This window comes from Cervus canadensis, chromosome 18, assembly GCF_019320065.1.
Source record: "Cervus canadensis isolate Bull #8, Minnesota chromosome 18, ASM1932006v1, whole genome shotgun sequence".
NCBI classification, from domain to species: Eukaryota; Metazoa; Chordata; class Mammalia; order Artiodactyla; family Cervidae; genus Cervus; species Cervus canadensis.
Window position 1 is genome coordinate 15,858,568 of NC_057403.1, and position 27,345 is coordinate 15,885,912.

A 27,345-nucleotide genomic window follows, 5' to 3' on the forward strand; every position below is an offset into this window, starting at 1 on the left:
ATTCTGGATAATTAGGGGTTATGACTCAGCTTACCACTCAGCAGCCTGTCCAGCGAGCATCTGAAAGGGTCCCCACGTAACAGATCCGTGTTTCTGGGTCCTCAACACTGGGCCTTGTGTCTTTAGTGTGTATTCATCAGTCACTAGTCCAGGGGACCTTTCCAGCCCAGGGATCGAACTCGGATCTCCCGCATGGCAGGCAGATTCTTTACCATCTGAGCCACCAGGGAAGCCCATATCCATCATACACATAATTATCACAGACTTGGTCATTCTTGGGAGGGATGAGGCCCCGCCACGTGCATCCTTTTAGGATGCTGGGGGCAAGGCAGAGCACAGCCCGTCCTTGTCCTTGGCCCCAGCCCTGGCCTGGAACCTCCCTTCTAGCAGTCGCCCTCTGTCCGTTGTGCACACACCAGGGTCAGTCGGGTACGTTCATTGCAGGGTCCGTGTTCCTTGCTCCTTCCAGGGTGGGCAGTTCCTGTGTTGTCGTTGTTGTTGAGTTGCTCCGTTGTGTCCGACTCTTTTGCAACCCCATGGACTGTAGCTGTCCAGGCTCCTCCTCTGTCCATGGGATTTCCCAGGCAAGAATACTGGAGAAGATTGCCATTTCCTCCTCCAGGGGATCTTCCCAACCCAGGGGTCGAACCTGCATCTCCTGCATTGATCGGCAGGGGGATTCTTTAAGACTGAGCCACCTGGGAAGCCCATGTTGCCATTACACACACCCTTTTTGGGGGTTTCCTTCTTACCAGTGGGACCCATGTGCCTTGGTATGCAAGTGGAGTGGGGGTTTCTAATAGTAACTTGTGATATGCTGTGGGATGCCAAAACCTGCTTGTGGGCGTCTACCATGTTCACACTAGGGAGGCCCATTGACTCCTGCGCCTGCTTTACAGGCTGGGGCCATCCGGTACTCTTGAATTCATGTGTGCTGTGCATACGCTGTGTGGGCTCTGATAAGCTGCTTGGTAGGTGGTTCCCTGTCCTTGATGCTCATGCCTTGTAGGTCTTGTGTGCCTAGTCGTGTGTGCAGGGCGGCCCGCAGTTTCTGTATTTGCGTCCTGAACAGGTAGTGTGGGGCCTGGGGGCCTCTGCTGTGAGTGGGTATTAAGTCTCTCATGCAGGGGCTGTGAGAGTCACTGTACCTACTTGGTATGCGGCGGGGGGGTATTTCTTGCATTTATTTGTGTTGTACACACAGGGTGGGTCCCAAGAGACTGCTGCACACGGGGCGGGGTTTTGGGGGGCCATAGGTAGTTCCGTGTCTGTTAAGCGCGCTGCGCAGTCCCGTGTACTTACTTTGTACGCCCGCGGGGTAGGTGTTTCCTGTATTTATTTCTGTTACGCACTTGCAGTGTAGGTCCCGGGAGCCCTCTCGGTACACGTGGGCAGTTGGTGATTCTCCTGTTTCTCTCACTCACCCGACGCGAGGGTCCTGTGTGCCCATTCGGTCCGCGCGGGGCAGCCGGACGGGTAACAAAGCGTCGGGCGGCAGCTGAGCCCAGATCGCGCGGCGCGCGCCCGCGCTCTCCTCCCCCAAACCGCCTCCCGGCCTGGGTACCACTCGCAGCGGCGTCCTCCTCTCCGCGCCGCAGCGCCCCCACCGGCCGGGGCCGGCAGACACGTGTCCTCCTCAGACCGTGCGCAGGCTGGCCCAGGGCCCAGGGTGCCTTCCTCCTCAACCTCCCCAGCCTTACGGTGTCCCGCACACCGGAGGTGTTCAGTGACCAGACCCTGCCCTCCTTGCTCCCCTCCCCAGCCTGCTCTCTCCCCTTGCTGCTCCCCTAGACCTTGCCACGCTCCTGGTCTCTGTTCTCACCCCAGCCTGCACCTTTCCGCTTTCCCTAGGCTCTGTCTCTTTGTCCCCGCCCCCCACCTTTTCCAATTCCCATTCTCTGTTTCGGACTCTCCATTTATCTCTTGGTGTCTCTGTCGTGGATCTCTCTATGGATCTCTGCCCACCGGGGAGCTAGTTCCAGTATCTGTCTGTTCCCATCCACCATATCTCTCTCTGTCTCTTTAATGTCTCCTCCATCTCTTGCAGTCTCTATGTGTATGTCTCTGTATCTGTGTTTCTCTGCATTACCACTTTGACTCTTTCAGTCTGTCTTTGCTTTCCATCTCTCACTGCCTGTATTTCTTCTTGTTCCTTTTTCTTTCTTGGTCTCTGTGTCTCCTTTTGCACATTTCTGTCTTTCTGTCTCTTAGGTACCCTCTCAGAATCCTGGTTTCTGTCTGCATCTCACTAGCCCCCTGCCCCTCTCTCTCTCTGCCCCCCTCTCTCTGTCTCTGTCCCTGTCTCTTTCTTTCGGTCTCTGTCAGTGTCTTTCTGGTATTGCCTCTCTGCTCTGTCTTCATATCTCTGACTCTGGATGTCTGTCTTATCTCTGTGTCCATCTCTCCACGCCTGTCTCTCTCTGTGTGTCTTCCTATCTCTGTATCTCTCCAACTTCTGTCTGCCTCTTCCTCTTTCTCTGAGTGTGGCTCTTTCTTCTATCTCTGATTCTTGCATGTCTCTCTCTCTTATCTGTGTCTCTGTCTCTATATGACTATTCATATCTGCTGTCTGTGCGTCTGCTTCTTTGTGGCTGTTTTTCTGGCTCTTCGTCTCGCTTTGTCTCTGCCTGGATCTCTTCTCCTTATCTCTTTGTCTCTGAGTGTCTCTCTTAGCGCCTCTCTCTGCTTTCATGTTCCCATCTGCTCTCCCCACTTCTCTCTCCCCCCCATCCATGCCTGTGTCTCCATGTCTCTCTGCGTCTCTGGCATCTCTGCCTCCACATCCCCTGTACGCCCGTCCTTCCCCTTTCCTCCCTGTGTTCTGTGTCTCTGGTGTCTCTCTGAGTCTCTGGCTCTTCGGGCCTCTCCCTGCCCTTGAGTCCCCCCCTGCTTCCCACCCCTCTCTGTCTCTGTGTTCATATGTTTCTGTGCGTCTCTGTGTCTCTCTGTGTCTCTCTGACTCTGTGACTCTGTCTCTGGGCATCTCTTTGTCTCTATGAGTCTTTCCCTGCCTGAGTCCTCTGTGCTCCCTGCCTTATTCCCTCTCCCTTTCCCCCCCTTTCTCTGTCTCTGGATGTCTCTGTGTCTCAGGGTGTCTCTGTGAATCTCTGAGCTTCAGGGTGTCTTCCTGCTCTTGCATCCACCTCTCTTTCCCTGCCCCCCCTTTCCCCTCTGTCTCTTTCTCTATGTCTCTGTGTATCTCTGTGTGTCTCTGTAGGTCTCTGTGGGCTTCTTGTCTCTGTGTCCCCCTCGACTCCCCGCCCCACTCTCCTCTCTCTGTTACTGCATCTCGGTTTCAGCCTGTCTCTGTGTGTCTCTGCGTGTCTCTGTGTCTCTGAGTCTCGGGCTTCTCCCTGCCTCCGTGTCCCCTGCGCTCCCCGCCCTCTCCCTCTCCCTCTCTCCCCCCTCGCTCTCTCGCTCGCGCTCTCTCTCTGAGCATCCTTGGGCCCGGGGTTGCCATGGGGACAAGGTGGGAGCCGGGGATGGCGCGCGCCTGGGCTCGCGCCGGCAGCTCAGGCGAGGAGCAGCGGCCAGAGCAGCGCCAGCAGCAGGCAGCGAGCGGGCGCGGGAGCGGGAGCGGGAGCGGGGGTAGCGTTGGCGGCGGCGGCTCCTCCTCGGCCATCCCCTCGGAGCCGTGCAGCTGACGCGCATGGCGAAGACAGCGGCGCCTACCGATGGGAGCAGCGGTAAGGCAAGGCGGCGCGGCGCAGCCGGGCGGGCGGGCGGCGGGCAGCCTCCTCCTCTCCCCAGCTCGCCTGCGCGCCGCCCGCCCGCCCTCCCTTCCTCCCTCTCCCCTCGCAGCCCCTGCCTGCCCGCCCGCGCCGCGCTCGCCCTTCCATTTAAAAATCTTTAAAACTTTGCATATTAATATCTGCGCTTTGCATAATCTGACCCGCGCTTTATTGATTGCAAGAAGCTTAATGCAGCCGGCTCGGCCTATTGCAGAGAGCTCTCCGGGCGGGAGCCGGGCGGGCGCCGCTCGCACCGCACCGCGCTCCGGCTGCCCGCCGCCGCTGCGGCCCCGGCCCTCTCGTCTCCCTCCCGGCGCCCGGCGTCGGGGCTTTGCCCCCTGGCTGGGTATCTTTATTATTTGGGGGCGAGGTGTGTGTGTGTGGTGGGGGTCGACTTACTGTCTGGCAGCTTGGGAACCGAAGGAGAGATGTGCGTGGTGGGGGGGTGGGGAGGGATGGGAAGAAATGGGGACGAAGAGGAGGTGAAGAGGGAGAGAAAAAAGGGGAGAAGGGGCAAGAAAGAAGGGGAAAGGAGAGGCGTGGAAGAGGCGGCCGTAGAGAGAGGAGAGAGCAGTCGGCTGAGGACGGAGCTGAAAGGACGGAGGAGCCGAGCGGAGACAGAGAAGAGAAAGGAGGGAGGCAGAGGATCGCAGACTAGAGAAAGAGCGACCTGCCCGGAGCCGGTGGAGGAGACCGGGCGGTGGGCGCTTTCATCGCTGCCGCCCCCGGGCCAAAAAATAAAGAAAAAGAGGAGAAAAAATAACACCAATAAAAAGACGAAAATAAAACACACCGCGGCTGGGGCCATCATATACAAAAAGGAGAGAGCGCAGAGAGGAGAGACAAGGCGGCATGGGCGCCTGGCCGGCTTGGGCGCTTTGGACAGGCTCCCCGGGCTGGGCGGGATCCCCATTCTGGACCCTGTATCTGGGGAAGGGGCGACTGGGGAGAAAATGAGGCGCGAGGGGGTCACGGCTGGTGGCGGTGCCGCCTGTTGTCTCTTTCCCTTTGCTAGGGGTGTGGGGGCCGCTGTAGTGTGATGGTGGTGAGGATGTCTGGTGGTGATGCTGTCTGAAGCTGGCAAGCAAGCAGGGCGCGTGGGGGGGGGGGAGAGGTAAGAGGGCAGGGGGAAGCAGGAAGGGCTGGGGGTGGGAATGAGGGCAAGATACGGGGTGCCTCGGACTGCCGGAAGGGTGGGAGCTGAGATGGGGAGCAGCTGGGATGGGATTCTGAGAGGTGGTGGCGTTTCTGGCCCGAGAGGTGGGTGGTGGGGCTCCAGGGCCCGGGAGCGACGCTGGGGAGCCGGGTGCACCCCTCAGCTCTCTGGGCAAAGTCTGTAACTTGGGGAACCCCCTGGGCTGTCTCCTCCTGCTTCTCTGCTCCCTACTCTTTTCTTCCTCTTGTGTCCTTCCTCGGGCTCCTTTTTCTCCATCTCCTTTGCTGGTTTCTCTTTCTCCTGTTTTCCAGTTTCTCTGTCTCTTCCTTCTCTCCATGAAAACTGTCCCCCACCCACTCAGGTTTTCTTTCTTTTTTTTCATCTTCCTTTTCTCCACCCCTCCCTTTCTTTTTCTGTCTTTCTCGTTTCCCCCTTTCTCCTTTTCTCTCATTCCTCCTCCCTGCCCCTCATTTCCCCTGTTGCCCTGTCCCTTCTGCCCCCTCCCTCAGTTTCATTTATTCTTCACTTTTGTATCATTTGCCCTGAACAGCATGCCAGGGAAAGGGTCTCTGTGCAGAGACAGGACTCCCCCAAGTTCCCACCAGAGCCTAACCCCTAGTCCACATCCCTGTTTATTCCTACCCTCTTTTTTCCCAGCTGGGGGCCTGGGTCTGCCCTGGGGAGGGGGGCTATCGAGCCACCCTCTTGTTTTCCTGGCCTCATGGAGAAGTCCCGGTGGATGCTCACTGGGGCCATGGGAGGGGGAGGGGAAGACTTTGAGTGAGGGCTCAGGGCTCTGGACTCAGCCCCACTGAGAGAGAAGGGTGTGGACGAAGGAGAGAATGACACGAATCGCTAGTGGGAAGTGGAAAGGGGAGGCAGTCGGGGCAGGGGTCCATCTGAGAGGGTCCTCAGAGCTCTTGTGCCCCAGGTAAAAGATCTGAAGAGAAAGCCTCTGGCCTGCCAACCACTCCCCGCTTTCTCCCTCCATCCTGGGGCCTGCGGAGTTCGGGAGTAGGTCTTGGATTTCAAAAAAACCCCAATGAGATGCTTAACTCAGTAGATTTTAGTCTCTTACCGTCCTGCCAGGGGAATTTGCCCCCTCCCTCAGGGCAGGAAGGGAGAGCGTGGCGTCAGTGGGGGGGGCTGGTGTGCACAGTCAGACCAGGGCGGCCGTGTGCGAGTGTACATGGCCTGCGTGCATTGCAAGAGGCGTGCTGGACACACTGACTGTGTGCAGGGCTTAGAAGCCTTGGCAAAGTGAAGAACCAAAGGGGGTAGAATCGTGACACGTGTGTCCAGCGGGGGGCCGAGTACAGGGGCTTCCCATTGTGGGTGAGGTGTGTGCAGGAGGGAGTCGGCGCGGGTATTTATCCTGTGAGGTCCTTCCCTTGTCTCGATGTTCATGGAGCCCTGGCTGTGTGTGCACTTGGGAGGCACTCTCTGGCTCCATGCAAGGCGGCCGTCAGCGCGTGTGCAGGTCTGTGTGCCAGGTCCGGCATCGGCAGTGGGTGCGTCCATCTGGACGGGCAGTGTGGTTGGCATAGAGACTCTGCGTGCAGGTACTAGGTCTGACTGTGGTGTGTGCCCCGAGAGTACACGTGAAATAAAGTCACATATGTGAAAGTACCATGTTGACGCATAACTGTTATTACTGTTGTGGTGGTTATTCTCCTTAGGTGTCTCTGGGTCTCTGTGACCTGGGTCAGAGGGAGGCTGGGTTTGTGAAGCCGAGTCCGGGTGCAGTGATGAGAAATGTGCGCAGAGGTTGCGGGCGTAGGGGTGAGCTTAACAGCATGCTTGCACAGCAACCTTGAAGCTGGGTTCAAGAAAACAAAACAAGAAAAGATTCCCCCCTCCCTGAAGTCTGCCAGCCCACAGAAACCTTCCCTGGCTCCTCTGTGGTAACAAAGCGTCGTCCCGTGTCAGGGGGTGGCAGGCTGGCCAGGAGGGAAGCAGATCAAGGCCGCGGGCAGCATCTCCAGTTGCTGGTAATGTGATTCCACGTCTCCTTCCTGATTCCTGGGTGATGGTGGACAGAGGCCCGTCCATGTCCATCGGGAAGGTCCAGATCCCCAGTCCTGTAGGCTGCTGGCCCACCCTCCGGCTGGTGGCAGTGCCATCCTTGGGGGTCTTAGTCGCCCTCACTTCTCTCTGTCAGTCTTTGCAGGGAAAATGGAGGGTGTCTGTTTCAGGGACCGTGATATGAAAAGAACGCAGCCATAGTGTGTGTGTGTGTGAGTGTGTATGTGTGTGCGCGTGCACCCACACCCATGCTGAGTGTGTGATGGAGGTTAGCTTGTACATCTTTAACAGCATGCTAGCCAGATTTTTTTTCCAGCGGATCCATCAGTGGTCACCCCAGGACACCTGCATTCTGGTTCACACACTCTTGCTCCTTGCATGCAGGGGCCACAGGCCAGAGGCCCTTCCCCCACCAATGAGACAGCCACACCAGGGGCCCCAAGCTCAGCACCCCTTGGGTAGAGCCTGTCACAGCCCTGGTGGTGTTCCTAGTGTGTAGGCGCATGACCCTGGATGGGGAAACAGATGGGCATGCCAGAGGCTACTTGGACTTCTATGCAGACCAGGAAACAGTTTCCCCATCTAGCACGTTCTGGTTAATTTCTAGCATTTTTTTCAGGGTCAAAATGGTTGAGAATCCTGGGTGTGGGGAATTGTTGCGAGGAGAGAGTAGGTGTGGGGGTCTCCTCAGACTGGGGTCTGTTCTTCTAAATATACAGTACTCATTGTTATTCCCATGGGCCCAGCACCCGCTCATCTAATTATAATAATAATAATATCGGTGGTGATGATGCCCCTTCCATCCACCTAGCTCATAAGGCAGCCCTAATGGTGCCCCTTTCACGGATGAGGGTTTGAGGTCCATACGGTTCTCTCAGCCTATGAGTAACCAAGCAGTGCTAGGACTGAGGTCTTTGGGCTCCTGGTACCGAGCCTGGCCTGTCTCTGGAGGTTTGTCTGTCCCTCTCCAGTAGCTGTCCCAGCACCGTTCCTTTTCTCTGGCTCAGCCCCTTCCCCCCTTCCTCCCTCCCCCCGAGATGTCCGTCCAGAGGCCCGTATCCCAGGGCCTGTCAGGTGGATGGATGCCTTATGGGTCTCAGCACGGGTTTGGAGGGCCTGGGCTTCGCATTGTGTCCTGAAGAGAAAGCCAGCAAATGAGAGAGGTCGAGAGCCCACTCTGTGGCTGACAGTTTGGCACTGGGCCTCTTCAAAGGCAGGATTACTGATGAGCTTCCATCCCCTCCACAACCTCTGCTGGTGAGCCCCGTGCTGCACAGCCAACCGGGAAGCCGGCGGTGGGCTTGGGAGGCAGGACCTCCTTCCCTCACTCACCATAGCCCCACCTTCTTTAGCTCCTCGGGACAGGCAGTTTCCCCAGCTCTGGAGGCTGGGGGTGATGGCCCCACATCCCAGGTCCCTGAATTCAATAGGCATTTATTGAGTGGTGTGAGTCACCCCCCGAATGAAGTACAGTTAGTTTCCTGAGGAAGTCAGGCGATGGTAGCATGATCACTCCTTACCTGAAAACGATTGTCACGGGCTCTGAAGTGAAACCAGGCTTACACAAGATTCCGGGGTGCCGGGAGCACAAAGGGAGCTTCTGGGTCCTGGGGAATCTGGAGGAGGGAGGTGCGGGTTTAAACAGGGAAGTGGGTCTTTGAGGATCCTCAGGCGCTGAGGAAGGGGCAGAGTGGGAGGACGGAAAGATGGGTAAGGGAAAGCGGGGAAGAAGCGCCTCAGCTGGGGGCGTGGCCCTTAGAGCAGAGATGCGCTTGGTGCTCTGGCCCCTCTATGGCGGTTCTGCGAAGTTTGGACTTGGTCTCTCTGTGGTCCTGGGGAGCTATCACGTGTGTGGTCTGGCACACCCATGTGCATCTCGCGACAGTGTGCCTTGGACAACATGGAATGGTGTGTGAGTGTGAGTGAGCGCTCATGCGAGCACATACACACACACAGAGTCCTTCATCCTGGCGTCCGTTCGGACACACTCTCCTTCAAAGGAGCTGGAATGCGGTACTTTAGTCGTCATCCCCAGGACCCTATACTCTTGAAGGCTGTGGCCCGCAAACGTGAGTGTCAGTGCAGGCCGGGGACCCTCCCCCACCAGGGTGCGGACTCATGTGGCATTCACAGACTTAATCCGCCGCAGTGAGGCCAGGGAGGCAGCATCTGTCACTTTCACAAACACAGGCAACAGAGTCTGGGAGAGACACACTCCAGTTGCTCACAACCGCCTGAAAAGCAGACGCCTGTACCATGCCGACCACCATGGCCGAGACAGAAATAGCCCCTCATGGCCCCCCTGCCCCAAGGCCAGACCTGTACACCTAGTGCCCCCTGCATTCAAGCATGCATACATGTGCACATGCACACACACACGTGTGAAGCACGTCCCAACATCCTAATTCCCCACGGGCACTATCACACACTCAGATACTCCTTGACTTTAAGCACAGCTGCTGACACTCTAACCCCTTATTCACACACGCGCGCGCACACACACACACACACACACATGCACATACAGTCCTTTTGACTTAAAGCACAGCTGTAGCCACCCCACCAGCCATACACACATGCCTCCAAGCGGACTCACACACACACATGCTCAAACACACAGGCTTGAGACCCACCAGAACCACTGTGGCCAGCGGTCATTGAAGAATGACCGCCTGAGCATTGTGCCGAGGGGAGGGGGTCACCCCGAGGCCTGGGCTGAGGGGCACACGACAAGGGACCTCGGATTCCCTTGGGGAAAGGGTCAGGCAGACCCTGAAAGGGCTCCGTGGGTCTGGACGGTTCTGCCAGGTAAGGGAGACTCAACAAACACAGGCCAGAGGCGGGAGCCGACTAATGGCCGAGGCCGCCGATGGCCGAGATGGCTGGTCAGCGAGGAGGGAGGCTCGACAATTGATGTGACTCGGGGCTGGACAAATGGTGGCGCATTTGGCTGGGGCTGGCTGTGGGGCCAGGGACCAGAGACTGGGGGCCCTTCTCGCCTCAGTGGGGAGAGGGCCGGAGCTGGCTGGATCGCGGCAGGGTGCGTTTCCCAGCCCGGCTTGGCCAGCATCCTGCCTGGTGTGCGTGTCTCGGGGTCTTTGTATGTGTGAATGTGCACGTGTGCATATGTATGTGTGTATATGTCAGTGTGCACCTGCCGTCATAGAACTTTGTGTCCTGGGGACTCTCCTGTGCATCTTTGTGTGTGTACTTGCATATGTGTGTATATATAAACATGCCCACCCATAAAGTGTTCAGGGACCCTTCTTATTGCGTCCCGTGTACCTTTGTGCTCACATGTGCATGTGTGTGTTGAGTGTGTAAGAACGTTTCTTTTTGTGAGATGCTATGCACTCTTGTGTGCTTGTGGGGTTTTTTTTTTTTTTGGTGTTGTGTGAAGGCTGAGGTGAGGGAGAAGGGGTGTCTCTGGACTCTGGCTGTCCAGCATCCGGTGGCCCGCAAGGCCGTCTTTGTGCGTCCGTCAGAGCCTGTCTGGGCGTCAGCGGGTGTGGGCTTGTGTGCCTGCCTGCTCCAGTGTCCGAATATCCGTGCGTCCACAACAGCAGCTCCCTCTGCGCATGGCTGTGGGTGGGGTGGGTCAGGCTGGACGAGGGGGACAGCCCCCTGAATCTGTGTCTCATCCCTCCGGAGCGGGTCACACGACCCTGCTGGGGCCTGGCTGGGACCCAGCGGCTCCGCGCACGGTGCAGACCACCCCTCCTCCTCCTCCTCCTCCCCCCCTTGACCTTTGAGCACAGCAGCCCCAAATACATATTTATCAGAGGGGCTGTGGGGACCAGCCCCGCCCCCACCACTCCCCTCAGGGCCCAGCCTGCCTGGCTGCGGAGAAATTAACCTTGTGACACAGGCGCTCGCGGACCCCCGGCCCCCTCCCTCCCGCAGGCACATACGAGCACGGGTGGGTGTGAGGGACAAGGTGGAGAAGAGAATAGGTCCTCGTCCAGGCTGGAAAGGCAGCCGCGGCCGGGGGAAGGGAGGTAGGGAGGTGCATAGGTGTACACGTGTCCATGTCAGTCCTCACACAGACACACATACACACACACACTCAAAACTACAGAGTATAGTTGAAGACTTTGAGATTTTGAAACACATCTACATGCAGACACATGCAGTGGTTCTAAAATAGACACACACACAGATTCTCAAGTCCACGATAGATTCATGCACCTATGGGTCCCCAGACCCAGGTACACATACCCTCGGTCAGAGATTCTCTTAGGAAATGCGCAGCTACTAAAGCCTCCGGATTCATGCAGACATTTCTGTCCACGTCTCGGGACAACAGATATAGAAACAAGGATAGGCACGCACTCACACACAGGTGTGATAGTCCAGACAGCCACAGAGGCACATGGGCACTGAGATATCACAGGGCAAGACAGATACTGGAACGCCAGGGTGCTCCTCACGTGGAGAGTGTTTCCAGCAGCAAAGGTACAGACACAGATAGTTACTGTGGCCGCACCCCAGTCCACATGCCCATGGGAGCACACAGGCCACGTTCGGACGTCCCAGGGGAAGCCACATGCAGTGACCAGAAGGGATATTGCCTGAGTCGTTGAACACATACAGCCCCCCCGTGGACTTGTCCCCTTCCAGCAAAATGGACATAGGTAGATGCTCAGGTCTGAAAACGTTCAGGGGATGAATTTCTTTGTCACATGGGAACTGGGCCCGACATGAGCCAGGCCCGTCTTAGAAGTTGGAAAACTGACTTATAAGGCAGACCTGGGCTGTGCTCTTGCAGAGCTCTTGGGGCCAACAGGATGGCCACTGGTTGGACCTCCGTGTGTAGTTAGTTATAAACAGAGACAATGTCTTGGAAGGAGAGGAACAAGGGGCCAGGGAAGGGGTCATGAGAGAACCCAGTTTAGATTGGTGGGTCAGCTGTTCCACCTCTGCGGAAGTGACATTAAGCTGAGTGTCAGACACGACACATTGATTCTAAACGTGCACTCACAACCCTCTCCCAGCTATCTGAGGCCGCACAAGCATGGATTGTGCAGGACCCAGAGGCCCCACCCCTCTCCTCTGTGCCCTAGTGACCCTCTAGAAAACTCCTCTGGTGGGACATGGGGTCCCCCTGGCTGGGGACCCTCCCGTGACTCACCCACTGCAGTGTTCTTGTCTAGGCTCTGACAGAGGTGCGCAGCATGTACCAGAGCCACGCTGCCAGGGAGGGTCCGGGGGCTTCACTGAGGTGGCGACATGGAGAATGGGGGCAGGGTCTGGAGAAAAAGGGGCGGTGGAGAGCTGTTCAGGCAGGGCACTTCCAAGGGACTCCCATGGCGCCCCAGTGGTTAAGGCTGTGTCCCTGGTGGCTCAGACAATAAAGAATCTGCCCGCAGTGCAGAAGACTCGGATTCGATACCTGGGTTGGGAGCATCCCCTGGAGAAGGGAATGGCTATCCACTCCAGTATTCCTGCCTGGAAAATTGCGTGGACTGAGGAGCCTCATGGGCTACGGTCCATGGGGTTGCAGAGTCAGACATGACTGAGCGACTAACACTAACACTTTCCACTGTAGGCGGCGCAGGTTTGATCCCTGGTTGGGGAACTAAGATCCCATGTACCGCATGGCGCGGCCAGAAAAACAAATAAGTAAAAATAAAGAAACAAACAGAGGCATTCCCTGTGCACAAGTATGGAGGTGTGAGCAAGTGTGGACGTCACTGGACCTGCCGGTGTGTAGGGTCAAGAAACACGGCTTGACACCACTGGGAAGGGCTCGGAGGCTCGGATTTATTCCGGGCGCACCGCACAGACAGAAGGGTTTTGAGGAGGGACTTGACAGGATGTGAGCTGGGTACTAAGTCAGGGATCTCAGAGTCTGCTGCGGAGGAGAGATGGGAGGAGGACGGGGAGGCCCTGGAGGGAGTGAACTCCTGCCCTGCTGGTCCATGCTGGGAACCTGGGACAAGACCTGGCCGGGGGAGGGGGCTGCCACGTCTGCCTTCCCCTTGCTCCAGCCCCTTCTCTCTCCCACTGGACAGAGTTGAACAAGCTACAACTTGCTCCCACAGGGAGATTTGCTGAGGGGTAGAAGTCAGGGGTTACAGTTCCTCTTAGTAACCATTGACACCCTGCTGTTTTCTGAGGCCTCCTGTGGCTGGGCCTGAGCTGGGTGCCAAGGGGCGTGGATGAGCCAGTCCCTCCCGTGACTCACCCACTCCAGTGTTCTTGCCTGGAGAATCCCAGGGACGGAGGAGCCTGGTAGGCTGCCATCTGTGGGGTCGCACAGAGTCGGACACGACTGAAGTGACTTAGCAGCAGCAGCAGCAGCTCCTGTGACCCAGAGGAGTCCCCAGGTAGGAGAGTTCAACCCTTGAAGGCCTTGTCCGGGACTAGGGGTTCACTGAAGGCATCTGGAGCTTGTTCTTAGAGAATGAATGGGTCACACATGGTTTACAGGGAAGTGATGAGGATGGAGCTTGGTTTTTGAAGGTGAGACCAACTTTCAGAGAGGCCAAGTGACTTACCCAGGGTCACACAGTGTTTTGACCACCATTATCTTCTGCTCCATAGAATCTGCCACAGTGAGGGAAAGCCTGTCATTCCCCCATCGCACTTAGAGCATCCTCTTTAGCCTAGAAGCCCTGCAGGAACAGGAACCCACTTGCTTGTTCAGTTTCTACTCCTTTCCTCCTGCCTCCAGAGGCTCAGGCCACTCTGGCCTTCCTCAAACACATCGACCTTGTTCCTACCTCGGGGCCTTTGCCCCTGCTGTTTCTCTTGCCAGGAAAGCTCTTGCCTCCAACACTTCATTCAGGCTGCTGCTACTCAAAACCCACCTTCCCCGACTGGTCTTTCCTGACTTTGCAGTCTAAAGTGATATCATCTTGTAACCCACCCCTTCACCTGCTTTATTGTCTTTCTTAGCTCCGAAGTATGTATTCTCATCTATTGTGTCCCCTTCTCCACTAAAAGGTCAACATTGTGAGGGTGGGGACTTTGTCTTGTTCGCAGCTGTATCCCCCCCGCCTGGAACGATGCTCAGCATGCTCTAAGTGCTCAGAGGATGTTTGTCAGGTGAATAGGAGCTGGGCCCTTGTCATCTTATTGCCCAGCATCATGGTGGAGCTGGATGTTGGAGGTGCTGAGCAAGGGTGGAGGGATCTCACCTTCTGGGAGAGAGAGGGGGCACACCTACCAGTGTGTGGGTATCAGCAAGCCAGGCCACCTCCTGCCTGAGCCTCAATGCAGCCGGACTCCAGGCTCATCATCCGGGGCCTATCCACTCCACTCCATCTTCCTGACAGTGCACCCCTCACCCTAGCCAGTGCATCCTTGCCACCCCGCCCCGCCCTGACATCATCACCTCTGCTTTCCCCCTTACTGTTTCTCTTCCCCCACTCCCAGGCCCTGACTCCTCCCCTCAACCCCGCCACCACAGGAAAAGCAGACCCCAGACTGTGGGGTCGCACGCACCCCGCTTTGACTCCCAACCATGGCCGTGGGCAAATCACATCATTCCTTTTAACTCTCAACTTTCCTCGTCGGCAAAATAAGGTTTTTGTGGGGATCAAGAGTGATCTGGTGTGTGATGATGATGCTAATAATAGCTGCTATTTATTGAGGACCCTGCCAGGTGTTAGGCATTGTGCTCGGCGCTTTGAACGTTTCTTTTTTCATTAAAAAAAAAAAAACAGAGGAAAAAAAAATGGAGCCCGGCTTGTCCCCAGAGTGTCAGGCTTGGTGCATGCGACTGTGAAACACAGAGGTGGACACAGCCGTGTGCAGAGAGCTTGCTGCCCTTCTGTGTGTGAGCACACATCCCTGAGCTACACCCCGGGCTCACACCCCTGCTCGGCCCCTTTCAGCCGAAGCCTCAAGGCACAGTTTGGAGGCCTCTGAGGAAGCAGCTCTCACAGATGAGAGAGCAGCCGGGCCACCCCCAATTCCTCTTCACTATCTCAGTGGGAACTTCCATTGTTCACATCCGGATTGCAAGGCTTGGCACAGGGTCTAACCTAGAACTGGCCTCAGGAAATGTTTACTGAATGAATGAATGAACAAAGGAATATCTTTTTTGGCCATGCCAGTCGGTATGTGGGAATCTCAGTTCCCCTACAGGGGATTGAACTCATGCCCCCTGCAGTGGAAGCACAGAGTGTTAGCCACTGGACCGCCAGGTTGCCAGAGGAACATACTGAGCCAGGTGTCTTCACTGCATTTGTTCACCCCAAGTCAGAGTACCAGGACACACCTTCCTTCTTCCCGCTTCCCACTGCATTCCTGCCCTCACCCTGCGCATTCTACTCATACACATCACTTGTGGCTGATAATCGTAGTATCATTTCCACCATTCACTTGCCCCTTTCTCTGTCAGCTCTCTCCTAAGTTCATTATTAGCATGATCTTGTTGACTTCTCTCACTGGCTTTGTGAGGCAGGGGTTATCATTATTCTCATTTTGTGTTTGAGTAAACTGAGGCTTCCCCGATAGCTCAGTTGGTAAAGAATCCACCTGCAATGCAGGAGACCCTGGTTCGATCCCTGGGTTGGGAAGATCCCCTGGAGAAGGGAAAGGCTATCCAACTCCAGTATTCTGGCCTGGAGGATTCCATGGACTGTATAGTCCATGGGGTCACAAAGAGTCGGACACGACTGAGCAACTTTCACTTTCACTTTCAAACTGAGGCTCAGAGAGGTGAAGTGACTTGCACAAGGTCACACAGGTTTTGGACCACCATGCTCTTCTGCTCTGTAGAATTGCATACCCTTGCACTAGTCCTTGGCCTGCATGCACATTTAACCTTGCGGGTTTTTCTCACCTCAGAGGTGGGATAGTGCGACCCAGGAGCCAGCTTTGGTCCTAGCTCCGTCACAAGCAGCTGTGTGATGATTTGAAAATCTGTTCCCTCCCTCTGGACCTTGGCTTCCCCTCCAACCGTCCCCCCTGCCTGTGATCCCTCAGTCAGATTCCTGAAGCAGGGACAGGGTACGGAATTCGGCTTGGTCCTACCAAACGCTGGAGCAAGTATTTCTGTACTGGGCAGATTTCAGATTCATTCACGTTCTAAGGGGCTCTAGGCTTGGCTGGGCTTGGACACAGGGGGAGCTTATGCTGGGACATGAGCCAGCCAGCCAAGCCTGGCTGGGAGAGGAAAGGGGCTCAGAGAAACACCACCCATTGTGTGTTTGCCGAAGACTCGCCACAGTCCCGCCAATGCAGGACTCATTAGCCCCACCTTTTGCAGTTGTAAGCGAATGTCAACTCATGTGACGCATGTTCACTGTGAAAAAGTAGAAAATGCAGATACTCAAAGAGATGAAAGAAACCCCATCATGATCATCTAGTTACATGAAAAAAAAAAAAAAGTTTTTTGATGCCTATCTTTTTAGATAGCTTTTTCTCAAACGGGAGTATGTCTACGAGTTTACCCAAAGATGGCCCAGCCCTAAAGAATCTGCCTGCAATGCAGGAGACACAGGAGCCTCAGGTTCGATCCCTGGGTTAGGAAGATACCCTGGAGAAGGGAGTGGCTACCCACTGCAGTATTCTTGCCTGGAGAATCCACGTGGACAGAGGAGCCTGGCGGGCTACAGTCCATATGGGTCTCAAAGAGTCAGATACGACAAAGCATGAGCACAATTTCACCCAAAGAATATATTAAGATTCAGAAACCTGGAACCAAATTCAGAATTTTGACTTCTGGGAATTCCCTGGCAGTCCAGTTGTTAGGACTCTGTGCCTTCACTGCTGGGGTCCAGGAATAGAACCCAGGTTTGATCCCTGGTCGGGGAACTAAGGTCCTGCAAGCTGTGTGGGGCAGCCAAAAAAAAAAAAGAATTCTGCCTTCTGCTCTAAACCTTTTTCTTTAGGGTAGAAAAAGTGTGTGTGTGTCTTTCATAAAAATGAAACCGTCACCTACATACCAGTTTGTAATCTGTCTTTTATTCCTTTCTAACAATGGATTATGAATGTCGCTCCCTTGTCAATGAATTTATTTCAAGCATATTTTCTACAACTCTGCAGCCCTCCTTTATCAGGCTGTTACACCATCACGTATTGTCCCAGTCCCCAGTCGTCAGATATCTAGGTTGTCTCCTGGCATTTCCTATTATAATTATCACCAGTTTGCAGAACAGGACATTGAGACTCAGAGGAGAAGTCCCTCCCATGTGTGAGAAGCTAAGGCACAAGCCAAGGGGACCTGGGGGTGGCCTGGGGGGCTGGGGACGGTTCCCAGCCTCACGAGCCTGAGGAGCCCTGACCAGAGGGAGAGGCTTGCCTAGAAGCCCCCACATACGGGACTTCCCTGGTGGTCCAGTTGCCAGTGGTTAGGAATCCACCTTCCAGTGTGGGGGACGTGGGTTCGATCCCTGGTTGGGGAACTAAGATCCCACATGCCACAGAGCAGCTAAACCTGCATGCCACAGTGAAGACCCAGCACAGTCAAGGGTAGATAAATTATTATTATTTTTTTTAAAAGAAGCCCTCGCAGAGAAGACACATGACTTATCAGAGGGGTGGCGGGTGGGGGCGCCTGAGCAGGAGGCCGCCCTTTCTTAGGCCCCCAGACCCGGCCCACTGCCCATCCAGCCTCCCCCAGCCCTCTCCCTGCCTTCCTCCCCGAGCCCACTCGCCGCCTGCTCCATCCTTGCCAGCTTATCGATAGGTTAAGTGGTCAGGTCAGCGATATTGACCATTTGATTAGGACCTTGTCAGATCAATCCCTGGCTCATCTCACGGGCCTCCTCACCGGCCCACACCCCCGCCCTGCTGCCGTGCTGGGAGCAGGTGGCTGTGGAAGTCTCCCCCTGCCCCCACGTGGCACCCCAGAACCCGGAGCCCTCAGGCAAGTTCAGAGAAGGTGAGAGCCAGCGCTGGCCTCCCGGCCTTGTATCCTCATCCTGCCAGGTCAGGAGCTCCCAGTGTGTCTCCAGGTCTGCCCCTGCCCTGCCCGCCCCACCCCTGCCTCCTGGGCCTGTGAGGAGCCTCTCCTGGTCCTCATCCAGGCGCTGGGTTCCTGTACGCCCTGCTTGTACGCACCCTCTTGCTTGCAGTCATTGGATCTTGCTTGCCCTACCCCTCAGAGTCTGGTCAGACTGAGCTACCCAACCCCACTCTTGGCTGTGTGACCCCGGGCAAGTGGCTTCACCTCTCTGAGTTTCCATTTCCTCATCTGTATCGTGAGAATGATACTCACCAAACGGTTGAGACTGCAAGATCACACCCGCAGAGCAGCTAACCACACCTGACACGTAGCTAGCACCCAGGAAATCCCGGTTGCTCTCACTCAGGGCTGCTCCGCTGGACTAATCCGAGCTGATGTGTCCGTAGGGGACAGTGGTTCTACTGCATGTTCCTCAGCGAAAATGTTTGTGGACAGTCTTCTGTGAGGCCAGTGGGCACTGTCATCCTCACTTGTCTAAGCTCAGGTCATACTCTGGCCTGGGCAGTGCTGGGGACCCCCAGAGAAGCCAGACCCCAGCCTGCCTGCAGGAGAGTCATCCTGGCTTCAAGGAGAGCTGAGGTGCCAGGACTTCCTTTCCTTCTCCTGTGAACATCAGACACTTCCTTCCCCTTGTCTGCGGTGCAGCTACAAGGAACAGACACTCTGGAATCAGAGAAGTCACGGTCCTAGTCCCGGCTCCTTAGCATTCTCTGCCAGGCCACTACAGGCCACCTGCTTTTCCCCTCTGTTCCTCAAAGTTCCCGTCTGTGAAATGGGGAGAAGGCATCTTCTACACAGCTCCCATTCCTATCTTCCAGGCTCAAGGCTCTGCTGGGAATATGGCTGCAATTCCCACAGGGCTGCCTGCCTCTCCTGAGAGGAGAGGCTGTTTACCTGGGAGAGGGGCCTGTCAGGCAGGGGATGGGGGCACGGGGCCCAGGGAGATGCCACAGGAGGAGAATTGAGGCAGAGAGGCCGGGGTGGGGAGGGGGGCACTGCTGGAGGGAAATCCTAACTAGGGGCGCTGCCTTGAGGGGAGACCCCAGCCCGAAGGCGCCGTCTGACTCTGGGCCCCTGAGAGGCCCAGGGATTCCCCCGCCCGCCCCGCCATCACTTACACCAATATTGACGGTTAATGCCGTGTCGCCACCGTGTTCAACACTCAGCGCGGCTAATTGTTTTGACTGGGAATCGGCAAGGCGATTAAACGCCATCGATTTTGCCCTGCGCGCTGCATCGATTTTTAAATTTCCTATTGATCCCAGCCCTAAATCTCCTTAACCAAGACCTCACGGTGGAGATGACAGCCGCTGATTAGCTCTGGGGGCGGGGGCGGGGGTGGGGAGCAGCCCCTGAGTGGGGGGAGAAACCCTAGCCCCTCCCCACAGGGATGGAGGGTCCTGGTCCCCTCTGCCCCGAAAGATGGGGGCCCAGATGGAGAGAGGGGGAGGGGGAGGAGTTGGTCAGACCCCTTGTTCCTTTGACACCCCTTTATTCATTCCCATTTGGGCTTTTTTCTGGTCTCTCTGCTTGTGTCTCCTTCCACTCCTCACCTCTGTATGTCTGGGTCTCCCCAACTCTTTCCCTTCTATCTATCCATCTATCTCAGTTCATCATTTTCTCCTTCTTAACTCCAGTCCTGCCTTCACCAATCCCTTGTGTCCTTGACTGGTCCCGGGCCTCAGTTTCCCCATCTGTACCGGCAGACTTGCCATGAGATAGCCAAGTAGCCTGCCAGACATCCATGTCCATGGCCATCTTTCCCGTCCCCCTGAAGTTCCCCCTCTGGAGACACACAGGTGTAAGGTGGATGTGGGCCTCCTGGCTCTGTGAACCCCCTACCCAGAGCTCTCCCTCTCTGAGCACCAACTTCTGAAGTTGCCCACTGTCCACTCACGAGGACCCACATGGGAGGAAGGTCTCCCTGAAACCCTGTCTCCTTCCTCCTGTCCTACAGTCCCCGCCCCTTCTCTGACCACCCGCAACGAGGGTGGTCTTTGTGCAGGTTCAAGCAGCTTTTTCAAGAAGACCACTTTCCCAGAAGGCAGGAAACCTGGGTTTCAGTAGAAGGCATGCAGGCCTGACCTTGATAACCAGCTCCGCCCCTCGCTCAGCTCTACGGGATCCTGGGAAAGTCGTCTGCTCACAGCCTCGCCTGCCCCATCTGTAAAGTGGGGATGACATCAGCCGTCGCTTTGCCTTCCTGCAGGGCTGCAGAGAGGCTCAGTCAACACTCCTTGGAGAGGATCTCCCCATTTCCTCTATCTTCCTGTCTCTTACGCAGCAGGCAGCAGGACTTTCCCTGAAGACAGACAGCATCGTGTCCCTCCCTCCAGCTGTTTGGACTGGGTCCTGCCGGCTGCAGCCCCAGTCATCTTTCCCAGCTCTCTCACTGAAGCCTGGGGGACCGAAGGCCTGACATTCTCTTTCCTCCCACCCGGCCCCTCCACCTGGCTAAAGTGGGTTTGTTGCCAGGCTTGGCTCGGAGGCCACATCCCCCCTGAGTCTTCCCTGACCTCCACTAGGATTCCCCCCTGCAACCTGTGCTTACACCAGTCTGTGGGCATTGGCTCCCCCCCCCCCCTTAAATTGGGGTATAATTGCTTTGGCTTCCCTGATGGCTCAGGGGTAAAGAACTTGCCTGCCAATACAGGAGACACAGGAGATGCGAGTTCCATCCCTGGGTCGGGAAGATCCCCTGGAGGAGGAAATGGCAACCACCTACAGTATTCTTGCCTGAGAAATCCCATGGATAGAGGAGCCTGGTGGGCTACAGTCCATAGGTTCGCAAGGAGTTGGACACTAAAGTTGGACACCGAGCTACTAAACAACAGTTATTGCTTTACAATTGTTGTGTTAGTTTCTGCTGCATGGCAAAGTGAATCAGCTATATACATACATATAACCCCTCCCTCTTGGACCTCCCCCACCATCCCACACATCTAGGTCATCACAGAGCCCTGAGCTGAGCACCCCGCTCTATACAGCAGCTTCCCACTAGCTGTTTTTCCATAGCAATGTACACACGTCAGTCCAAGTCTCCCAGTTCACCCCACCCTTCCACTCCTCTCCATGTCCCTGTGTCTGTATTCATTCCCTATGTCTGCGTCTCTGTTCCTACCCTGAAGATAGATTCATCTGCACTATTTTTCTAGATTCCACGTATGTGTGTTAATATACGATATTTATTTTTCTCTTCCTGACTTACTTCAGTCTCTGGCATCAGCTGTTCATTTGGTCTCCCTAGCTCACCTTCAAGCCCCTAGTAACCAGGGCAGAGACCTGGTTTGATCCATCTCCGCATCTCCCACACTTGATCCAGAGCCCAGCTCAGACGAGCCTCTGTATCTGCTGATTGTTGTTTGTTGTTTAGTTGCTCAGTCGTGTCCGACTCTTTGCAACTCCATGAACTGTAGCCTGCCAGGCTCCTCTGTCCATGGGATTTTTTTTCCCAGGCAAGAATACTGGTGTGGGTTGCCATTTCCTTCTCTAGGGGATCTTCCCAACCCAGGGATTGTATCTAGGTCTCCTGCTTGACAGGTGGATTCTTTACCACTGAGCTATCTGGGAAGTCCATCTGCTGATTAGCCACATGAATAAATGAGTGAACAAATATACCAGTCAGAAGCATCATTGTGGGTTTTATTTTCATCTCCCCACAGCACACAGGCACCTTTCACATTCCTCATTTCACACCCTTTCACATTCCTCCTTTGTCCCTCCCTGCAGTTGTTGTTTTTTTTTTTTTTTTTAATATTTATTTGCTATTTATTTTTGGCTGCGCTGGGTCTTCGTTGCTACTCAGGCTTTTCTTTAGTTTTGGTGAGCAAGGCCTTCTCTCCAGTTGTGGGGCTCGGGCTTCCCATTTCAGTGGCTTCTCTTGTAGGGCACAGGCTCTAGGTTGCAAGGGCCTCGGTAGTTGCAGTTCATAGGCTTAATAGTTGTGGCACACGGGCTTAGTTGCCTCACAGCAGGTGGGATCTTCCTGGACCAGGAAAGGAACCCATGCTTCCTGCACTAGGGGGTGGATTCTGTACCACTGAGCCACCAGGGAAACTGCCCACAGTCCTTTGAGACACATAGTTGGTCAGTTAGTTACTCCCTTCTGCCATCCATCCATTCACTGAAATCATCCATCATGTCCTTCCTGAGTCCCTCTGTCAAGGGCTGAAGGTGTAAGACACAGTCCTTGCCCGTTAAGGAGGCTCCAGTCTGATGGGAAAAACAGATATTCAACAAGGGAAGGCATCAGAATGCCCGTTCATGAGCTGGGGACTCTGAGGCTCAAAACCTGGAAATGCAGGTAGCCAGTGGCTGTCAGGACCTGAGTCTACAGTCACTGACTTGTGACTCCTGATGGTGTGACAAGAGCAGGGTCCCTCTGCCCCAGGAGGGCCCCCTCCGGCTCGAGGTGGTGACGCTTCTCAAATTCCCCAGCATGCTGACTTCCTTCTCCTCTCTCTCCAGGTTCTCTACTGAACCGGGTTGGTGGCCTGAATGTATTAGCTTCGCTGCTTCTGCCCAAGAGGTAAGGGCTGCGGCTCCCAGAGCTCTGCTAACCGCGGAGTCTTGTCTCCTCTTGGAAGCCCTGGCTTTCCTACCCTTGTCCCCAGCCCACCCGTGGGGCACTGCCCTTCCTCTTCCTGCCTCCGTGCTCCACGTGGTCAGTCTGAGTGACGTGTGTTTTCATCCTCTCTGCATCCTGTGGCTTCCTGGCCAGACCCCTGGTTCTGGACACTGGCGACCGTGGGAATTTCAGCCGATGAGGGTCGGGGCTCAGGAGGGGGCGGGGGTAGCTTGGTGGCTCAGATCACAGCTTGGGGTCAGGCCCTCCTGTGTTGGAATCTCTTTTCTGTCCCTTCTTAACTGCGAGTGGCTTGGGACAGTCAGAGCCTCATCTGTAAAGGGGCATAGTAACAGAACCCATTGGACTTGCTGTCCTGAGGATGGAAGCCTAGGAAGGCCATTCAGATTCCAGTTCTGGAACCAGGGAGCACTTGCCCTGCCGGCAGCCAGCTGTGCGAGCCTCAGTTTCCCTGTCTGTCAAAAGAGGGTGATAACAGCAACCCCTCCCCACCCCACCCCCCAACACACACATGAGGAAGTGAGGACGAAAGAAGTTAACTCGAAAGCAGGAGGTTTCAGGAAGCAGGGACTTGAGATAACGGCTGGAAGCTTCTCTGGACAAGTTGGGATTTGTGAGGTGCCTCCTTGGATACCACTGAGACCCCGAGCTGGAAGCAGGGGTTCTCCAGCCTCAACTTGCAGGAAGCAGAGGCTCTGGGCTGCAGCTCTGGGATTTGCTCCACCAGCTTGGTGAGGCCTCAGCAGTGTGCGTCTGGGGAGGGGTAGGGACAGGGCCTCTGAACGGGGACCCGCTCCATGCTGCCCCAACCAGAGAAGTTTAACTTACACATCTCAGGACCCCAGGGAGGCCTCTGTTTGCTCTCATAGGCTCCTTGCTCTTGGGGGTGGGGTGGGATCACAGTCTGACTTTAAGAAACAGAGAAAGCTGTAGCCCAGGGTTGGCGATCTGGCATGGTGGGGGCCGCGCCAGACTGGACAGTGCATCGGCAGGAGGTGGGGTGCTGCTTTGCAGCTCTGCTGACTGTCTCCCGGTAGAAACGTGGCCCCCATTTGTCAACTTTTTGGATTTCTCAAGAGAAGCCAGAAGTCCAGACTGTTATGTGAAATCTCTCAATTTTTAAATATTGGTAACTCTCCACAATTTCAAAAATCTCCTTGTGGTTCAAACCACATGTTTCAGGCAACCTTTGGTCCATGGATTTCCAGTTTTGCAACATTTAGTATAGACTTTCTCCCAGGAAAACGCATCCCTACATCTATTCAATTGTGCTCACAGACCTCAGGATGCCCACAGACCCCCCCAGAGCACATCCATGGACCCCATTCTAGCTGGTAAGGAATGTAGGAGTCTGAACTACTTTCTCCAAGAACCAGAAGTGTAGCTTTCTCAGGAATTGCTGTGTCTTCTGCTGCTCTTGATGTTGAAAAGGTCAAGAAGCTTCCAGGCTGCAGAATTCATCTGGGGGCTAGAGGCTGGCTTTGAGGAATGCCCGAAAGTTGGGCTAAAGTAATAGAGATATTTAAAAAGAATTATGTGTCAAAGTTGGTGGAGGTTACAGTCGGGGCTGTGATTTTAGTTCTTTGTGTTCAAATAAATGTTTGTTAAATACTCAAGGTTTCACGGACAGACACATGACAGATTGGATAACACGTGCCAGAGAGCTGTTATAGTCTAATGGGGAAACTGATACTTATTGGGGGCCACCTCTATGCCAGGGCCTGTTCTGGGCGCTGACTGCCACCCTGTGAAGTGGGCGTGAGCCACCTGTTGTGAAAGAAGGAAACTGAGCCACAGGCCAGGTATGCCACTGACCGCAGGTTACCTGAGGTCACTGTGGTAACCATGATAGTCTGAATGTCCAGCTGAGCTTGAAGCCCTCATTCTTCCATTTCACCAACACCCACCCCAGGTTTGGAATCTCCTCAAGGTGGCCAGTCTTTGTGCTTCGGGGATGAATTTGATTTGTGGGATGGGGTGCAGAGTGGGATACCCGAAGTCTTATTCAGAACCACTCTGATCAATTTGGGGCTTCCCTGGTGGCTCAGATGGTAAAAAATCTGCCTTCAATGCAGGATACCTGGGTTCATTCCCTGCATCGGGAAGATTCCCTGGAGAAGGGAATGGCTACTCACTCCAGTAGTCTTGTCTGGAGAATCCCATGGACAGAGGAGCCTGGCAAGCTACAGTCCATGTGGTCTAAAGAGTTGGACACGACTGAGTGACTAATACTTTCACTTTTCTGATCAATTTAGCAGTGCTGATACTAATAACGGATAATACTGTGACTGCTTGTCAGTGTTTTGATAGAAACTAGAGACAATTATACAGTAGAGATGTTTTTGCTGATGGAGTCTGTAAACTAAAGCAGACTTAAAGGCTGTTGCCAAATTACCTGAGTGGTTTGAAGATAAGTTCACCCCCTCAGAGAGATGTTTGAAGGGAGCCACACCCTTTTAAGTCTATAATTTGTTACAAAACAGTTACAGCAAATGGTGTTCCCACCCCCCCATTGTTTCTTGGGAGGTGACTAGTTCCCCAAACGCGTCCAGAGACCTCCTCAATGCCCCAGAAGGAACTGGAGCACTGGGTCAGTCTCTGGTGCCCACGCAGCTCCCCCTCCTTCACTCCCTCTGGCCCTTCCTCTGGCTTTTCTCCCATCCCAGCCAGGGCCTTGTCTCCACTCTTGTTTGGGCTCACCTTTCCACGCTTCCATCTAGGGCTCCCCGAACCCCCTGACCTGGCCAGGCCCCCCACCCTGTTCTTCCTTCTTGCCCATTGTCCCTGCATCTAATCATATATTCTGTGTAGAGTTTCTCTGCTTTAAGCTTCGTGGAGGCGACAAGAGAGATGTCTCTACTTATCCAACACGTTGATACCCAGCCCTTAGCATAGTGTAAGTATTCAGATAAGTATTCGTTGAGGGGACTTCCCTGGTGGTCTAGCGGTTACACTCCATGCTTCTACTGCAGGGGGCACGGATGTGATCCTTGGTCAGTAACTAAGATCCTACATGCCTCATGGTGCGGCCAAAAAAAAAAAGGTATTTTTTGAATGAATAAATGAGTGAGCACATAGACATTTAAACCCACATCCATCCATTTATTCCTTCAGCCACCATCTCCTGGGGGTTCTTGTGTGCTGAGCCTTGTGCTGTGATCAGGTGACGATGCAGAGGGGAGGCAGCCCTGTGTGGCCTCTGGGGGGCTTCCTGGCTGGTGTGCAGGGGGGTGGGATAGGCCCAAATGCTACTAACCTGAACCTGGGGCTCAGGGAGGGGCTGGACCCTGAAAGAAGGGGGAGTCTTTGGCAGGAGGAGGTGGGAAGGCGTCTTCTGAGGGGCTTGGAAGACAAAGGGGATGTTACAGCCCAGGTCGGGGGTGGTCACTTATGGAGACCGTGGATGCTGGCTTGATCTGAGTCCCCGTGGACGTCTGAGGCAGGAGCAGGGCTGTGGCCCCACCTTGTCTCCCTCCCTCCTGTCCTTCCATCCTTCCACAAAAAGACACGGTGGCCTTTGGTGTGGACCCGGGCCCTGGGGGCCCAGAGATGACTCTGGCCCAAGCGCCAGGGCCCACCTGGAGTGCCCACACATCCCACAGGGGCCCAGAGTACCCCGGAAACTGGAGCTTAGTGATGGGTGAAAGGCTTCTGGTGCTGGTCTGGTGGGGTGACTGGGATGGAACCCAGGACTGCATCAGGAGGAAGACGTTGAGCTGCTTGGTGGGCAGGTCCTCTCTGGAGGGAGTGGGTGTGGCCTGGGACACTTCGGGATCAGAAATGCCAGCCCGCGCGGCCACACAGGTGTTCTGAGAGCGGAGGAGCCAGAAGATGGGGCCGGGAACTTGCTCTGATCCCTCAGGCCCGGCTAGCACCCAGGGAGGGGGCTCTGGCTCCAGGAATAGGGTGTGTGCTGTTGCAGATGTGGCCTGGGGGTTGGGGGCTGGGCCAGGCTGGAGCTTCATGCCCGGCTGCCTGGATGCTGCTGCTTGGCCAGCCCCTGGCTGGTGCACAGGGGGTGGCTGGGTTGTGCTGGTGGTCAGGCAGGCCGGCCGGGCCATGGGTGATGGCGCTCCTTGTCGAGTGTGGAGTTGGGTTCCCCCAGGGGGCCTGCTGTTTGTCACTGTGGGGTGCTGTGAAGCAGCAAGAGGTCCCGTTGATGCCTCTGCCGTCCCTGGGTGGGTGGAGACGGCCGTCACCCACCAGGACTGTGAGTATCTCAGATGAGGCCTTACAGACGCCGAGGAGGTGAGAGTGGCTGGCCCTCTTAGCAGTTTTGGGGACCGATGAGTGCCTGACGTCCCTGACAGTCCCAGAACAAATGGAGGCTGGAGTGCCTGCCGTTCAGCAAGCATGGAGCCCCTGGGCTGAGGGCACACACCTGACCCTGACTGCACAACAAGGGCACTGGTGAGGGCACGGTGGCAGCAGGCCGGCCGCAGAGTCTGAGCCCGGGCGCTGCCACGAGCGCCCGCCCCCACCGGGGCACTGCCCGGTGCCTGTTGCTCCATGGTCTCTGCTTGTCTCTGATTTCCCTTCTCCTCTCTTCCTCGACCTGGGGCTCCACCTCCGTCTCCCTCTTCTTTTTCCCTTGTCTTGGTCTCCATCCATGTCTGGTCTCTCCATCCCACCCCAGTGGCCTCCTTTTCCTCTGTGCCTGGATTGGTTTCCAGTCTTGAGTGCAGGGTGCGTATGGGTCCCTGTATAGCTTTCTGTCTGCAGCGAGAACCACGGCGGGGATGTGGACCTGCTGCGGGGGGAGAGGGGCCAAGAAGAGAGAAGGAGAAAAGGTACATGAAGGAGAAGCAACACAGGAGGGGCGCCCCCAACTCCAGGACAGCTTCTGAGGCCCCTGCAGGGCCAGCAGCCCTCCTCCTCCTCCTCTTGGGGTGCGTGTGGACGGGAGGGCGGGCTGCAGGGGTCATCT

General features: G+C 55.6%; 1 protein-coding gene across 1 annotated transcript in view; it reads left to right on the plus strand.

Moving 5' to 3' along the window:
- Window positions 1-3,180: 3,180 nt before the first annotated feature.
- POU2F2 (POU class 2 homeobox 2) overlaps window positions 3,181-27,345 on the plus strand; it is an 80,698-nt gene continuing 56,533 nt past the window's right edge. Inside the window, exon 1 of the mRNA XM_043434983.1 lies at window positions 3,181-3,686. Coding sequence (XP_043290918.1) covers window positions 3,650-3,686 — 37 coding nt within the window. The 5' untranslated portion in view covers window positions 3,181-3,649. The remainder of the gene's footprint in view (window positions 3,687-27,345) is intronic.